The 17,396-nt window shown below is 39.9% G+C and overlaps 2 protein-coding genes across 2 annotated transcripts in view; one reads left to right on the forward strand and one right to left on the reverse strand.

Annotated features, from left to right (window-relative positions):
- Window positions 1-2,120: 2,120 nt before the first annotated feature.
- SPCS3 (signal peptidase complex subunit 3) lies at window positions 2,121-10,974 on the reverse strand. The gene is made up of 5 exons (XM_059909222.1): window positions 10,703-10,974; window positions 9,210-9,285; window positions 7,133-7,207; window positions 3,846-3,961; window positions 2,121-2,903 (listed from the first exon to the last, which is right to left on the reverse strand). The coding sequence occupies exons 1-5, from the start codon at window positions 10,843-10,845 to the stop codon at window positions 2,771-2,773; spliced, it is 543 nt and encodes a 180-aa protein (XP_059765205.1). The 5' UTR covers window positions 10,846-10,974; the 3' UTR covers window positions 2,121-2,770.
- Window positions 10,693-17,396, forward strand: part of ASB5 (ankyrin repeat and SOCS box containing 5) — an 87,351-nt gene continuing 80,647 nt past the window's right edge. The window contains exon 1 of the mRNA XM_059909217.1: window positions 10,693-10,777. The gene's annotated coding sequence lies outside the window, so the exon portion shown is untranslated. The remainder of the gene's footprint in view (window positions 10,778-17,396) is intronic.

The raw sequence follows: 17,396 nt of genomic DNA on the forward strand, positions 1-17,396 counted from the left end.
ACCATTAAGCTTTAGATAGAATAGTGAACAAACGTTCCTTGTGGCCTTCAAGCCTATCTCTTAGTTGCCAGACCCACCAAAGAGCTGTAAAATAATTCCAAAAACAGAAGCTCAAAATAACCCCCTTTTCCTATTACACCCTAAGGAATTTCTGAAGTTTCCTGTTATCTTCCTTTAAGCATAAAGGAACCAAATGTAATCAACTGGGGGAACAGAATCACTGATATAGCTGCTTGTCTAGGTTAAACTGCTAGAGAAAAGGAGCATGTAAGCACAACATCTTAAAATTAACTCATTTCTAAACATAATTACTTTAGATGAGTGTCTTGCAATTATTCTCTTCCCAGGATCATCCCTGGGCTCAGAGGTTTCTAATTAAAAGTGTGAAGCCTTGGGTCTTTGTGGAGACTTTCTAAGACTTCTTGAAAACACTGACGCTGAGGTCGATGATACGGTTATCAACTGAACACAGGTCCATCTTCTTCGTGCAGAATTACAGTGAACTTACAGAGCTGTGCGTACCCAGAAGTGAGCTCCTGGGAGGGGGGCTTCTCACGCCCGTGTTGGGGCACCCTCGTCCTGAGCACCTTCCCTTCACTCGTGAGTAAAAGCAAACGCGCCCACTGTGCTCGGGGCCCTTTCTACTCCTCTTTCCCACTGAACTCCGGAAAGTGGGTGGGCTCGGACTGAACAGTAACTGGAGTCAATTTCCACATTCATCCCCAGCAAACACAGATCCACGCATGCAGAGGCCCATGAACACCCAAACCAGCCCCGGGTCTCGCTAAGGCTGCAGGCTTCTTACGTGCACCCGCCTCAAGGAGAACACACCCAACTTTAAGCTTTGACGCCGACAGATTTTAAGTTTGTACAAACTATACAAGAAGCTAAATCTTCTGGGTGTAAAATCTAACAGAAATAAAGTCAGATCAATATGAATTATGTGTTGACTTGTCTTTCAATCATCTTGCTGCCGTCACATTACTGAGGAGCTTTTCTGTTCAATCTCTCTGCCAAACGGATTTTACAGACGTGTGTGGTATAAAAGAACTACTATTTAAGTTAACTAGTCCAACTCTGTCATTTTACAGATAAAGAAACGGAGACCCTGAAAACTTTAATGAAAAAGCTGGGAGCCAAACCCAGTCTAGCATTCCTGATACTGTACTTCTGACCTTCAACTGACCGTCACAGAACACATACCCTTACAGGCAAGAGCTGTTCCAACCAATGCAATTAAACGGAGATGTATTTCATATGAAATAAGTATAACAAATGTTAAGCCACTAATGTAAGCTATTCTTAGAAAATATTAGCCCTTTTTGGTTACTGCTGATAGTATACCTACAGTGTTTGGTCTTGCTTTTAAGGGTGACTGATTTGTAGCTGCTTCCTTTGAGGATGCTTATTTGCCCACTGTAGGAAAAAATCATGTTAAATATGATCATATAATCAATCTCTAAGTAATTTTTACATACATTTGGATTCTTATACTTTTAACATGAGTATAATTAATTTATGCAGAGAATGAGTGAGATATTACCTCTGTATAAATTGTTGGCAACTTGAAAATTGGTCATTTCCATACAGGATAGGAAATCTCTTCTAGGTAATAGAAAGGGCGTCCAGGGTAACAAAAAATATAATAAAAATTATATAAGTGAATTTTGACTAGTCTGTAATCGGAGATATAGAAGAAAGGATATGCTTAAAGAATCAGATCTGGGGTTCAAGGGTTAACACCCTTCCTTGCTAGCTATGTAATAACCCTGAAGCAATTCCACAAACTTCTGGGTCTGTTTCTTTATCTGCAAAGAGCTAACATCTGCACTACTTACCTCATTAGATTATTGAGGAGCCCATACAGTAAAATATATGAGAGTGCTTGTAAACGGAAACGCACACCGACAGATACTGATTATTATTACCCCAATAATTATTCAAATGTGGACCTAGAAAAAAAATTAAATAATTACCACTCAGTGGCACTAGGCATGCTCACTAGATAAACCATGCAAACAATTTCAACGTTCAATGGCAATGTTAAAATAAAAAAAAAAAAATCACATAAAGATATAACACCAAGGAACTTGTTTAGAGAAAGCACTGAAAGACACACATTTGGTTGACTTAAGAGACTTTAAAATGATTTAGAATGATTTACAGCATATAAAGAGGTATTTAGTCTTTAGTGGAGAAAGTTGCTAGTCACCTGTCAGAAAAACAAGCATTGTGGGCATTCCTAAGACAAATGGAATAAAATTCATCACTTTTCGCTATTTTGTAAACCAGGCTTCTCACCAACAATTGTATTAATTTTTCCAGTATTCAGACATACCCTAAAAGAGATAATAGAGAATGTCTGCTTCTAAATCACATCCAATGTGAACTTGCATAAATGCAAGGCATAAATAGAGTTCTCACAACTCCACAGGCACCTGAAAGTTTTAACTACCCTCCATGCTCACTTCATATTCCATAAAGAATAATGGAAATACAGGGAATACTTCAAATATAAATATTTCACAAATCCTTCTCATGTGGCTGTCTTACTCTTATAATACTCCACTCTGATGGCCTTTGTTTGTTTTTGTTTGGAAAATTAAGTAGTACACTAACCTTTCCCTTCAAATATGCCTTTTGATGTTCATTCTTACACCAAAAAAAAAAAAAAAGTTAACAACCCAAAACAAATAAAGATGCAAGGGAAGAGATAAACAAGATACAATCCATTAGGTATAAAAATATGCTGTTTCAAATTCAGAATAATTTAATAACTCTTCGTTATTTCATATGTATCTGGAAATGGGACAGATACATGTCCTGATCCTGTCACAAGAGGTAGAATTCCAGCATTTGGTACAACGTTCCAAGATAGGGTTAAAGTGACATTCCTGTTTCCCCTATAAAAAGATATAATAAACAGATGTCAGCAGAAACATTTGTAGTTCAATAAAAACGTTTTAATTCAAGCACTGAGGTATCAAACACTTTATTTTTAACCAGCTATTCCTAATTGGAATTCTAATCTACACACAAGTTTTTCCCAAGTCGTCTGAAATCCAAGACGATGCTGGAGAACACCAGCATTCTCACTGCAGGTCTCCCATAATGACCTACCTAAAGTCACTTACCAGTCATAGTTATTCGAGCCATCAACCAAAATGCTTAAATGAGTAAAACACAGAAAACAGAGAGATCTGAGCTAGAAATCAGGAGACAATGATCTGAAACCTAATTCTATCATTATCCAGATGGGCAAACCTGAATCAATCAAACTCTCTCAGGGCTGGAAACTTTTCATCTGCAAAACCAGGTTTGGTTAAAATAGCTCTCCCCTAAAATCCTTTCCAAAGTTGACCCACAGAGCTTAAGAGCTAAGACTGACCCAAAATATCAGTCGTTCTAATTCCTTCATTTTGTATAAAAGGAAACCGAGGTTCAGAGAGGTTAAGGGAACCAAAACTAGAAACTTGAGTGTCAACTCCTAGGGCCACACGCGGCTTCCTCGTGCAGGTCCCCGGCAGCCTCCTCTGGCATCCCCGAAGGAGCCCTCGGACGGCCGGGTCGGCAGCCCAGGCTCCCTGCGCCCTTAAGGGCAGACGCCCCAGGCCCTGCTCGTCTGGCCATCACAGTTGCCATAACGCGAGAGAACTGGGCACGTTTTTAGACCTGGGTTTGCACGGTACTATTTCTACCCCATCTTCCAGTTCACATCTGTATAAATACTTTTCTTCTCTCTCAACTTTTCTTTTTAGCTGTTTTTCTTCAAAATAAAAACACATCACGTCTTTCTCTCCCCTTCATGTAACATCACACGTAAAAAATGACAAAGAATTGCTCACTTGAGACCATTTCCATCGTCAAAGAAAAAATACTTTGTTTTCATATCTTTCAACAGCAGCTTTGGATTATCACCTCTCAGAACAATCTTGTCCCACAGAACAACCTGGTTCAGAGCCTACGTTAAAATAAAAATTAATTAGATAATGCAACAGATACAGCATCTCTGTCACTTCAAAAGTATGTTAAGCGAAGAGCTTAATTTATATGAATGAATCCAACTTTGAGGGAACTGCTAAAATCTTAAAGCAGACAAAATGGTAACAAGTGGATAGATACAGGAGTGCAACTTCTCCTGGACAAAAGAAAGACACTTCCCTAAAGGAAATCACCCCTTTTGCCAAGGCAACTGTATTATTTAGAGCCCTCAAAGTTTAATGCAAGGTTCTAGACTTATGTGCTCTCCAGAGTGAGGCCCTACGAGAAACAGAAGGCACTAGAATCCCTAGAAGGGAAGCATTCTTATAAATCACTTTTCCCTGTAAAATTTCTGAGACCCTCCAATTCTGTGGACGCTGCACGATGCCAGGGAAACAGAGAGAACTAATCCCTGTAGATCACACTGCTAACACAGGTCACTGCTGCTAGACTATCTCATGAAAATTTATGTATCTCCAAGGTTTTTAAATTATCAAGGAATCACTAAAGAAATGAAGCCTTTTTAGGTTTTTTTTTTCCTTTAAATTAAGAAAACATAGGCACATTATTGTTTTACTATGGCAAAATCCTAGAAGTCAGACAATTCTTTTAAGCCACTGCTTTGACATATCATAAACAAGTTTCGCTTGGAAAATTAGAGTTACGAAATGGAGAAAAAGCACATTTGTAACCACTTCTAAACGCCAAGAAATGTGTTCTTAGGAAGCTACCATCCATTAGCTTGTGAGGCCAACTGCTCAGCATTAACTGAAAAGAAATGTGGAACAGTCAATTTCTAAAGAGGGGTGCAAATCTTCACCTTCAACCCTCCAACATTAAAGAGAAACATCAAGACTGAAGAACACAGAATCAAAGATATGCCAAAGTAAAATGACTTTTTATGTATATTTATTCATTCACCAAAGCAGTGATCTGTCCAATTCCAAACTGTATTAACTTACTAGCCATGCTGGAGTAAATCAGAGTTATGAATCTGACTCAGGTATATCCATCACCAAGAAGGTGACATATTTATTTGGATCATGTGCTGAGACTTGCAGAATACTTGTGCTTACAGCTGTCACTCTTATCTTCAGAGCAGCTTTTTCTGTTTAACGCTTTGTTGATTCTCAAGGGCAGGGATCAAAACTTATTCAACCCAATATTCTTACTGCCCAACAAAGTACCCTCCATAAAAGATATGCTCAAAATAAATATACAAAGAATTGAAGGGCTAATGATTCCAGTCAACTAATCAAAGCCATCAACAAATAAAGCTGATTAATTTGTCATCCCTGGAAAATGAATATACAGTTCAAATACAATACAGAAGTAGACTCACCTCTTAACTACGAATTACCTCAGGCTATGCTGGTAACAAAACATAAGGGTAACTCAGCTAAAAACAACACAGAAGCACATTTTGACTCCACAGGCTTCACCTTTCGGAGTTAATGCACATATCAGAATCATTCACCTTACACTTTTAGGACCTAAGAAGATTTCTGTGTTATCAATATGCTATATAAATATTTTAACCCTTACTCTTACCTGCAACAAAAGCTCTAAATCAGACTGGACTAATAAATTTCAGTCACAAACTAATAGTTTTAATAATGTTATAATAGGTTTTAATCTAATAGTTTAATAGCTTTTAACTATAAAACTTCTAATCAACTCTAATTTATGATTAAAAAGACTACTTTAAGTGTTCAAACTGATGAGTCCTGTACAACTCAAAACAAAGTAATGTATTTCTCAATATAAATTAATTGTAGATATATGGCTTAATAAAAGACTATCAAAACAGCTCACATCATGTATTAAAAGAGGAAAAATAGAAATATTTAGATGGATTTTAAAATAATCTAAGAGACGATTCACAAATTAGTTATCTTTACAGCTTTTGATTACATATCTGGGTAACAGAGTTGTAAGCAGAGGTTACAAATTTCACTGATTCAAGTATCTTGCCGTCTATCTCTAATGGTAGCCGTGGAGAGAGACTATCTTAGCTTAAAGAGGACTTAGCTGAGGAGTAATTCGACCTCCTCATTTCCTCATATACCCATAGTTCAGCAACATCCTTTTGGAGCTTATCACTGGAAATAGTCTCCAAAGATTTTTGATAACGAATTATTTTGAACACCAACCCCAAACTATGCATCTTTACTTACAAATTACGTACGTGATACACATTACTATCATCGTTAGATATATTATTATTGATAGCGAATGTAAATGTGCATTTCAAATAGTCCTCTTGACTAATGCTAAACTGTTCTCAGCCAACTATTTACTGGATCTCTGATTTGTTTTAATCCTTTAACGTGCTGAGCAGCTCAAGAGGAGCAGACGCGTCAGCTCGGCCGCCTCCTGGTCGCTCGCACGCGTCTGCACCGTTAGCATTCTCTTCAATCTGTGACTTCTTTGAAAGAATTTTTTTTAACCATTTTTCCATTTGTGAGGATTAGTTTATTTAAAACTAGACGATATAATCTACTCAACTGGGTACACACTGCACAACTTTGCAAAGTGCTGAAAGTGAATGAATAAATGTATGTAGCAGGCTGACCTCTTGCCCTACAGAATCCTCCCCCCTTCCTCCAGAGAAGGTGCATGTTTTAGGAGGCGTGCGACCATTTGACTTAAGGACCGAGTATGAGTATCCTTGTCAGTCCACAGAGTGAGTATCAGTAAAATTTCACATCTTTTCCCTCTTATTTTAAATTGAGAAATACATAAATGGACTTCTGGTTTCCAGTATGGCACATGAGGAGCTTGGAAGTTGCCACTCCATCCTAACACCAAGTAAAAAGCTGAACAAACTGAAAATTTGGCAACTCTTCTTAGATGCATAAGAAAAGAAACAGTAGCTCTTAATTGTTTTCCTTATTTATCTAGGCATTACCTTGCTTGCACCCCACTCTTGGGAACCACAATGCAGGGGGGCTGTAGAAGCAGACAGAAAAACAAAAAAGACAAAAGCTACCAAAGGAGATAAAGTTTTCTTAGTAGAGTCACCTTTCCATGGGCTTGTGATTTTTACTAAATTACTCAGGTCAGATATTTCGAATATATAAAATTTATATTCTTTTCTAAAGAATGAGGTTTTAAATAGCTACGAAAATACTTCTATACATATACTTACATTATTTTTTGTTGAATATTCGGCTGATAAATAAAGAAACAACTGCTTAACATTCCAATCAAATATATTTTCTAGATGTATATAAATTAAGGAATATATAAATCATAAAGCAGCATACAACTTTAAAACAGATTTCAGTTATTCTTAAATTAATTATTCATAGCAATACTGATACTAAAATTAAAAAAAAAAAAAGGAGAGGTGGCCCAGAAACATACTGGGCCTCTAATTTAATAAAAATATATAGAAGATGATATATTGTAAAATCCAGCTCATTCCAAAGTCAAAAAATATCAGTGAGATTATCAGTATCCTGCCCTGCTCCTCTAAGCACTACTACCTGAGATACTTTGATTAATATAAACTTAACCGAGAAACACAAAATTTAGTTTTCTGTAAAATCAACGCACTAAGTCTAAGAGAAAGAGGACTTAGTATTTCAAGCACATATGATGCCACTGGAGTTCTGAGTATAACCACTCACCACAATACAACTTAATGTTAAGCAAAAGTGAACTAGGATCAAGTAATTAAACCAAGTACGGTAAATTGTACAGATCATTTTTGCACATAGGCCAGGAGAGATCAAAATGTCTCAACCCATGAGGTGCTTTAGTAAGAGTACGCAGCTGAATACCAATTTGGTTTCATCAGTTTGTACCCGAGTGAAAAAAACTCACCAGGATTAATTACAAGACTGGTGTCACTGAGAAATGAACTGAGTTAATGTTTGGATTTTATTAAGCATCATATGTAAATGGATAAGTCATTTTATTATACCCGTTTATATACTAACAGCTACATGTTCATGACGTTCCACTCTTAGATATGCGTATCCACTAAGAATCACTATTTTAGAATTCAGAAGTCTTAAATATCTCTTTATAAAAACAGGTACAATTTCAAGTTTTAGCAGCCATAATAAGAAAATCTAAACTACAAATGATGAAATTGAGAATACATAAATATAATAGTTGAGGTATCAGGAAATTTCACTATAATTGCCCACATACACAAAGTTCCAACTTTCACACTAGCTCCAAACTCTCTCTCACTAGCTTAGATTTTTTTTTTTTTTAAAGACATGAAGACTTAAAAGCAAAAGTTTAACACAGGACTTTTCTGATGGTGTACTGTGTTTCCTAAAAAAGTGCCTAGAGAACTAATTCCTAGTCTACTTCTAAACCTAGTAATTTATTTCTAAAAAAATCAAGTTAAAAGTAATTCCAGGCTAGTAAAGAGACATGTCAGGTAAACTCCGCAGGTAGATAATCTGCTTCCACTGTTCAGATAGTTGCTTTACACAAGTTCAGACAGTTCAATCTCCATAACCAATTTTAATCCTGGGGTCTTAGAAAGGCAGATGACATCCCAGAAGTGGCAGGTAACAATGCTGCCGAGATAGTAATCTAAGACCCTAACAGAAGGTTAAACTGGCCCAGTGATCAGAGGTGTCAAAAGGTGGAAATTCAAAATAAAGAGAAAATATTTAAATCACCTCCATTTTAAATAACTCTTTTAATTGTTAACGATTTCTCTGACTCTTATTATAAAAGTACTTATAAAAAGAGCGATAATGGCAAAATGCCAATATGGTTTACCAATAATCATTTGACAATGACCTTCTGAATCACAGCAGATGCAATTCACTTTTTCAACATATGTTTCCCTCTGCTATCACAAAACATGGACATATTCTTTGGGATTGTACATGAAACGTTACATCTAGGTAGGCTGAGTAGTGGTTACATTCTTCCCTCTTTAATCTAAATGATCTAATTTTATTTTCTTTCCTAAATACAGATTCAAACTCTCTTGTAGCTTTAAATCTATTTAATGTTTCTGTGAAGAATTTAAAGTGTGTTCACACAATAATAACTCATCAATCTATAAATACAAGTTTTCTCAAGGTTGAACGAGGAGGTATTAACACGGCTATACTGATGAAAACAGGCATAAAAATTTCCAAGGTTTGACTGATTCAATGGATAAACATACTTATTGTCCCCCAAATCACTAAATATGTATATCATTGTAATACTAGAGAAAGAGCAATGAAATGTTTTCTAAAAAGGATATCAGCAGTTATATCAAATGTAATGAATCCCAGATCACTTCTTTCTCTAGGTCCAGTGAAGTCTTCTACATTTTTTCTAGAAATAAAGATAATAGTTTCATCATCTTTCAAACATAACAGCATACAAAACTCACAAAATTCCTTACATAAGTGAAAGACAGGGTCTAGCTGTATCCCACAAAGAAACAAGGAAAAATCAGAGAAACTTGTGTGACAACAGAAACATTCTAATCCACTATAAAAGTAGGTCTTCAGCTATTTTCATTTACCTTCAAAGAACCCCTAACAAAACCCAGGGGGAGAAAAAAAGTGCTCCAAGAATGTGGAAATACTCGATGTCAAGTAATTTGGTAGACTGGGTAGAAGAAAATTACATTTGACTGCAAGGTGGTATGGAAACCAAGATTAAATGAACAACTACTATTCACTGAGCACGTACTATGTATGTGTCTGGGTCAGGGCCACTATGTGTTTTTGACAATTATCTCAATCCTCACAACATGCCTACGAGTTGGGTATTACTTCCACTTCAGAAAAAAGGAAATGAAGACCCAGGAAGGTAGGAAGCTTGCTCAAGATTCACAGTAGCTAACAACTGTTCAGTGTGTACCATGAGCCAACCTCTTCTAAGCCCTCCCAGAGCAGACAGCGCTCGTGACGTCCAGCCTGAGTCTATAGGAATCTAAAAAACAGCACCTAACAAACATCAATGCAGGGAGGAAAAGAAAAAAAAAAGTGGGGAATAGGCATTAGATGACTGGCTTGTTGGCGTTTGTGACTCAGAAATAAAACTAAGGTTGAAGACGAGGGAGCATTTGTTGGAAGATGGCACAGATAAGGACACGAGAACCGGGGGGGGGGGGGGGGGGGTAAAGCTACGAATCGAAGAAAGTGCCAGAGAATAAAAATTAGCATGAAAAAAAAATAGGCATTAGCGAAAGGACAATGTCATTTCAAAATTCTGCTTCGGGCATTTTCGCAGATTTATTCAAGCGGCTGGCCCTTCACAAATAAAATTAGAAGCACGCCGCCTGGGAGCGCAGATCCCCTCCTGCCAACTTCGCAGGCGCCGCGGGTACCTTCGGCGGCGGGACGAGGGGGACGGACCCTGCGGAGGGGCTGTCGGGGGGCGAGCCGGGCCGGGAGCGCCCGGGACCCCGAGCCCCGCGCCGGCGGGGGTGCGGCCGGGCGGCCCCGCTGGGCTGGTGTGGTGCTCCCTCATTGGCCGGGCGCGGGCGAGGGAAGTGAGGCACAGGAAGCAAGCGGAGGCAGCGAGCCGAGCAACGCTCGAAACGAACATTAAAGAGCAAGCCCGGCAAGGAGCGGCGGAGGGTGGGAGCCGAGGGAGCGCCCCCAAGGGGTCCGCCCGGGGGCGCAGGCCGCTCGGGGAGGCGGGGAGGGGAGGGGGCCCGCGCGGCAGCCCGGCCTCGGCGCCCCCCGCCCCGGCCCGGCCCGGACGCCCGGCCCCGCCGCCCGACCCCGGCCGTACTCACAGCATGATCCTCGAGACGTGCAGCCGCACCGGGACGCTCCGGTCTTTGAAGGCGGTGGTGATGAAGCAGCCGAAGGTGAGCGCCGCCATCACGCTCAGCGAGAAGGCGAACAGCGAGTTCGCCCGCGACAGCACCGTGTTCATCGCGGCCGACGCCCCGAAACCCGCTCCCCACGCACACCCGGGACCCCGTTCCGGCAGCGGTCCACCTCCCTGTGAGCCGCGCCGCCTGCGCCGCGCGTTCCGGGGGCGGGGAGGCGCGCGCTGCCGCGGCCCCGCCTCCTTTCCGGTTCCCGGACGCGAGAGAGCGCGCGCGCTCCCGCCGCCTGGACACACCCACCAGCGGGCGGGACGCAACGAACCGGAGAGCCGGAGCCGCGCGGGGGCCCGCCCCTCCGCGCGCGGCCTGGCGCCGCCACCAATCAGCGACCAGCAAGGGAGGGGCGGGGCTTCGCCGCGGAAGGCCCGCCTCCTGGGCCCTGGCTGCCCCTCGTTCGGCCGGGGGCTCGCCCACCGTCCTTTCCCCGCCCTTACGGCAGGTGCTCTGGGGCTGCGGCTTCCTGGGTGCTTAGGTTCCGTCGATTTGCACTTTAAACCAGCAGCGGGGCCAGGTAGTTTGGTTTGTGTCCTGACGTGTCGCGTTTGGAAGCAGCGCTTTAGAAGGCGCCGAGTCGTCCCCTTTGTCGAACCTGGTCAAAGTTAGAACTTCGGCTTTTTGGGGGGGCGTGGGAGTCTTTACTTTCCACGCCCAACCTTAGACCAGTTCCTATTAATGCTTTGCCTTCCAGCGGCCGCTAACGCTGTGTTAGCCGATAAGGATGCTGCTACCCAGTTTAAATAGTCCATTTAACAAGGTGTATCGGGGAGCTGAAAGGATGACCTCACTAGGTCCTTAGGATCAAAGGCGGTGGTGGCTGTGGAATCGCTATGTCGCACGAAGTATAATTTAAGTTTTATTTACATAAAATATTTAATATGTATGATATATAAAGAAGATATGTACTATAAAACACATAAACTTACAATTTAACGTTAGCAAGCCATCCATACATAATGGCCCTGAGGGGCCGTAGGGTTCATAACAGTGCCGGTCCCTGAGCTTAAATATACTGTCTGCCAACACCTTTGTTCCTTTTGCAACGAGGCTGGCTTTTTTGTACTTATAAAAATGGGATTCAGAGGGCCCAGGAATCCGCTGAAATTAATTTTTTTTAAAAATTCTCTGTCCGTAAGCCAGAAGAGTTTACGAACAGCTGAGATACCTGCAAACCAGAAAGTGATGATATGATCCTGATGCTGGCTTATGTTGTCTATCGTTGAGCCCTTGCTTCTTTGCATTATTCATTAATCACTCAGTTTTCATACAACCATGCATTTAGAATTATTACTAAGTGCCTGCTGATCCAGGTAGTGTTCTAGGCTTTGAGAGTACAGGACTAATAAGGCCAAGTCCCTGCTAAACTGGAGCAGAGCCAAGTAATGAAAAACGGATAAACTATGAACTAAGGAGAGATCCTTAGTTGAGTTAAAACCCTAAATTTTTATCTTCCAGGCAGCCAGAGGTTATTCAGTAAAGCAACGATTTATTGAATACTTGGCACAGTGCATAAACAAAACAATTAGGTATTCTTATTACAGGATGACTTAGAGAAGGGATGGTTGTTAAACAAAACAAATAGGTATTCTTATTACAGGATGACTTAGAGAAGGGATGCTTGTTGTTACAGGTGTTGATGTCCAAGGAGAGTATTCTAAAAGATACAGGACTGCAAGTATGGGTTTATGTAAGAGATACCAAGCAGTCTGGTCCAGCTGAACAATGTATGTATAAAGCATTAGGTGGAAAAGAGTCTGGAAAGGTATATTAAGGGCCTTTTGTAGAAAACCTGGCCAAGGAGTTAGGATCTTATATCACAAGAAATTACATGTTAAACAAGAGTGGCATCACTGAACAGACAGCCATTTATAAGTTACATGTAGAGAGTAAGTGCCTGAGGTCGACCACAAAGGGACAAAAAAAAGAAAGACCGATAGGGACATTTCAGAGTCAAAAATCTATGATTTAGCAATTGCTTAGATAGGGGTGTGTGCAAAATATGGTGGAAAGTAGATTGTGAAAGCACAAGTGAAATTACTATTATTATTATGACACCATGGCTTGAACTTGAGTGACTGGGAGTTCCAAAACCACATGCAAGTCCACGATAGAAGCAGAATAGGGATGGGGTGGGGAATTCTCTTATTCTGTTGTAATTCTCCCATTGTTTCTTTGGATTGTCTAGACACTTAATCATACCATGTACATTAGAGAACACTTTACCTTTTCCTTTCCAGTTTTTTAATTTCTAATTGTATTCTCTTGTCCATCGCAGTAGCTAATATTTCTAACAAAATCCTCAGTAATGGAGATAATTGGCATCCTTTCATTTCTCCAGCAAGTAAGATAGTGGCTTTGTGATGTAAGTGTTGTGTGTGTGTGTGTGTGTGTGTATCATATTGATATCTAGGAAATACCCATTAATTCCTTTTTTATTGAGAGTGTTCTTTAACATGAATGAGTGTTGAATTATTTTCACCTGTGTTTTCTGTATCTTTGGATGTGATCGCATAATTTTTCTCCCTAACTCTATGCCATAGACTGAATGTTTGTGACCGCACCCCCCCAGATTCATATGTTGAAATCCTAACTCCCAGTGTGATGGTATTAAGAGATGGAACCTCCAGTAGGTGATCAGATCATGAGGGTGGAGCCCTCATGAGTAGGATGAGTGCCCTTCTAAAAGAGACCCCAGAGAGGTCCCTTACCCCTTCCTTCATGTGGGGACTCAATGAGAAGACTGCCAGTCTATGAACCAGGAAGCCGGCTCTCACCAGACACTGAATCCAGCGGCACCACGATCTTGGACTTCTGAGCCTCCAGAACTGTAAGAAATGAACTTCTGTTATTTATAAGCCACCCAGTCTATGGTAATTTGTTATAGCAGCCAGAACAAACTAAGACACTCTATTAATATGATGGATTATATGAACAGATTTCCTAATATTGAACCATTGCACATTCCTGGAATAAACTCCACTTGGTCATGATGAATTAATTTTTAATATGATCTTGGGCTTTCTTTTCTAATTGTTCTTTTAAGTTTTTGCCATAAATATCCATAAGTGAAATTGATCTGTGTTTTTCTTTTTTGGTCGTAATATTATACTCAGATTAGAAAATGAATTTGTAAGTTTTCCTTGTTTTTCTATGCACTAGGATATTTAAGTGGCACTTGGATTATCTGATCTTTAAAAATTGGGTAGAAATTACCATGAGATGCTACTCTTCTTTTTTGATGGTTATTGATTGTTCATTGTAATTACCTATATGTGTGCTTTCTCCCTTTTTTATTATTTTAATTAGTATTTTTTCTATGTTGAATTTTTTCAGAGAACTATCTTTTACATTTCCTAATTAATTCTACAGTTCTTTGTTTTCTTTTTCATTAATTTTTGTTTTTAACATTATCAACTATTTCCATTCCATTTTTCCTTGGTTTTCTAGCTTTAAGGATTAGATATGTAATTGATATATTTTCATTTTTACTGTTGTGATAACCACTTTAGCTGTATGCTAAAATTTTTGATCAGTTGTGTTTAAATTTTGTATTTCTCTTCTGAGGGGTAGCTTAATTGTGTGTGTGTGTGTGTGCGTGTGTGTGCGTGCGTGCACGAGCTACATTTCCAGGAGGAGGGACCTTTTTCCTTTTGATTGTTTTAAATTGATGTCTGATTTTATTTCATGTAGACAGAGAATGTTGTTTCTACTCTTTGGATTATTAAGGTCTTCTTTGTGGCCTAAAATGTCACTTTTGTGAATATTCAATGTGCACTTGAAAAGGTTATATATTTTCTGCTAATGGTATACAGAGCTTGATATATATCTATGAGATCTATCTTATTGATTATGTTATCTATGTCTTTTATATCCTTATTAACTTTTTGTTATCTTTGTTTTCTTGGATTGAGAGAGATGTGTTAAAGTCTCCAAATTCTTGTGTTTTTGTCTGTTTCTCCTCTCATCTTTATACTTCCTGCTTTATAAAATTTGTTAAGTAATAGTATGTCTTCATTATGAATGGTAGTCTTTAGCGTCATAAAGTATTCTTCTTTTACTCTTAATGCTTTTCGATCTGAGTTCTAGCTTGTCAAATGCCAAGATTGCATGGAAGGAAATTGAGGCTGTTATTCATCTAAAATAATACTGTAGACCTCAGTTAAGGTGTAGCACTTTTTGACTAAATGTCTTCTCCTCTTTGATAATTTCTACTGAGAACCTGATGGCAGTTATGAGAGGAACAGTTGGAGTGCTTTGTCAGCACTTGAATAAATAGGGAGTGGTCAACTGGGGAAGACATGCTTAGTTATATTTTCCAAGAGTAGGAAGAACCACAGGATAAAGGTAAAGTTTCCATCTGTTTATTTGCAAATAATTATTCTTGTGTAACACTGAGCCAAGAAGAAGGAAGAGGAGTAGCTTAGGGAATACTTTAAATAAAGCTGTGTGCACATGGGCAGTTAGGCTGTGGAAAAAGTAGATAAACCTGAAGAGACAGCATTGTAATCACATGTGCTGTTGTTCAGGATGTGTACAGTGCCCCAGAAGCACCAGGCTACCCAAGGAGGTTGCTGTCGTGGAGTATGTTATAGGTCTGACCCACTGAGGGCTCCCATTAGAATGATTTTTCATCAAGGGACTATAGATTATACTGTCCATCATGGAGAGTCATACATTTTTCTATCCTTTTCAATGTCCAGGACAGAACCTTGTACCTAGTAGATGCTCAAAGAATTCTAGTTGAATTGAGGTGCCCTGAATCCATAAACTATATTTTTGAAGAATTTTCACAGAAAAAATACCCATGTCATACACAAATAACAAGTATTTAAAGAGTATAAATTGGTAAAATGGTATCAAGTGAAAGCTAACTTGGATATAAAGGCCGAGGACAAATTGTACAAGGCTTGAATGCCAGGGTGATAAGCTTGAACATCATCCAGGAGACAGCTGGAACCTTTGGGAATTTTAGGTCATTTGAATATAAAGACCATGGGGTCTCTAGGTAGATAAGTAGTTTCTTAGGGAAGAATGAGACTGCCAGCGGGTCGACCGGGTGAGAGATTATCGCGGTAGTTCAGACGTGAGATGTTGAGCATGTGACTCAAGGCGAGTGCAGTGCAGATGGAGGGAAGGAGCAGGTACATCTGTGAATTTCCCTATGATTTCATCCATAGCCTCTAGGTTTTTACTACACTGAGAGTATTTCCAAGGACTCTGGGAAATATCCATATCAAGTCGTTCAGCCCAAATTCCAACCCTGGCACCAATTCACTGGCATTTCATGGATGCAGTTTCATGGAGGACTGTTTCATGGATGAAGTCAGGAGATGTGAGACTCGTGGGTCAGAGACTAAGGACTCTGTGACTTGTGGCACAGCAGGCAGCACGAGCATCATGTTTGAATTGGTTCTTCTTGGCCTCCGAGTCCCTCAGGGGTGACACAGAGGGCCCGGATGTCAGCTGTGCCCACATCATTTGCATTTTTGCTGAGGAATGTTAAGCTTGAGGAACCTACCCTTTTATAGCAAGCAGTAAGCAAGGAGACATCACCTCCTCCCTGAAGGTTGCCCACTGCAAACACAACTCGGGAAATGGCCTGAGTAAAGAGAAGTCAGGGCTTTGCATGGTTGGCATACCCAGCAAAACGTGCGTGAACACAGAGGTTCAAAGACTTCTCTCCCAGTGCGTGGATCCAAAAGTTGTATGTGTTTCAAATTGCGATAAATGACAAATAGCCTTCAAAAGGTTGTGCCCGTTTACCCTCCCAGGCACAGTTAACAACCATGGAGTTTTTGGTTTTTATGCTGAGCTGATTGCCAGTTTGCATTTCTGAATGTAAGGTTACAGATGAAATATGTTTATCGCTCATTAGTATTTTCTGTGAATTGCCTCTCCAAAATTGTCAGCACCCTTTCTGCTATGAAATGCTGTCTCTGCCACTTCCTTGATTTTTCTTGCCTGATTTTCAAGACCTCAGAGCTCTAAGTCCAGCCCACGTTGCCAAATTTGTCTCTCCAACACTCACCTTCTCCCCTAGCTCCCAGTGCCTTGATCTGTCAGCCTCCTTAGGCCTTAACTCTTGTTCCTTCACTTAGAACGCCTGCCCCTTCTATTCTCCCCCTCCACTTTCTTCCCATCTTTTAGGTTCCAACTCAGGCTTCCCTGCCTCTTCCAAATATTCCTTGACAAGTTCTACTTACCTAGATTTCACTGCTTTGAGCTCTTTCAGAAACTTCTTTACATAAACCAGAATTGATAACTTAATTTTATGTTATAATGAATTTTTATGGTTACATCGTCTGTGTCACCCTTACCTCCTAGGTTTGATTGCATGGATCTCTGACTTCTTCTTTTATATCCTATATAGAGCCTCTTGGAGTACATATTATCATACGTGTATTTAACCAAACAGATAGCTTCAAAACTATTTTTTCAAGATATTTGTTTGGTTAATGACTGTTAAATAGACCATGCCAGTCTTATAATTCTAGCAGTTCTATTCCTATGCATTGCTTTAAAGAGAGAAAACCAGAAAAACAAAATGCTTAAGCAGAAGGAAAACCACTTTCTGGGCATTTGAGGGGACAAAGGACTA

The sequence above is a fragment of the Balaenoptera ricei genome, chromosome 21 (genome assembly GCF_028023285.1).
Source record: "Balaenoptera ricei isolate mBalRic1 chromosome 21, mBalRic1.hap2, whole genome shotgun sequence".
In the NCBI taxonomy this organism is placed as follows: domain Eukaryota; kingdom Metazoa; phylum Chordata; class Mammalia; order Artiodactyla; family Balaenopteridae; genus Balaenoptera; species Balaenoptera ricei.

What these genes read in the sequence shown, in the direction of transcription:
- SPCS3 (XM_059909222.1), bottom strand. Translation starts at nt 10,845, where the DNA reads ATGAACACGGTGCTGTCGCGGGCGAACTCGCTGTTCGCCTTCTCGCTG. An exon ending in CATTTGATATAACTGCTGAT is followed by an intron (nt 7,208 to 9,209) that starts ATCCTTTTTAGA and finishes ATTTATATACAT; the next exon opens with CTAGAAAATATATTTGATTG. An exon ending in GACGATGGAAATGGTCTCAA is followed by an intron (nt 2,904 to 3,845) that starts GTGAGCAATTCT and finishes ATCTTTTTATAG; the next exon opens with GGGAAACAGGAATGTCACTT.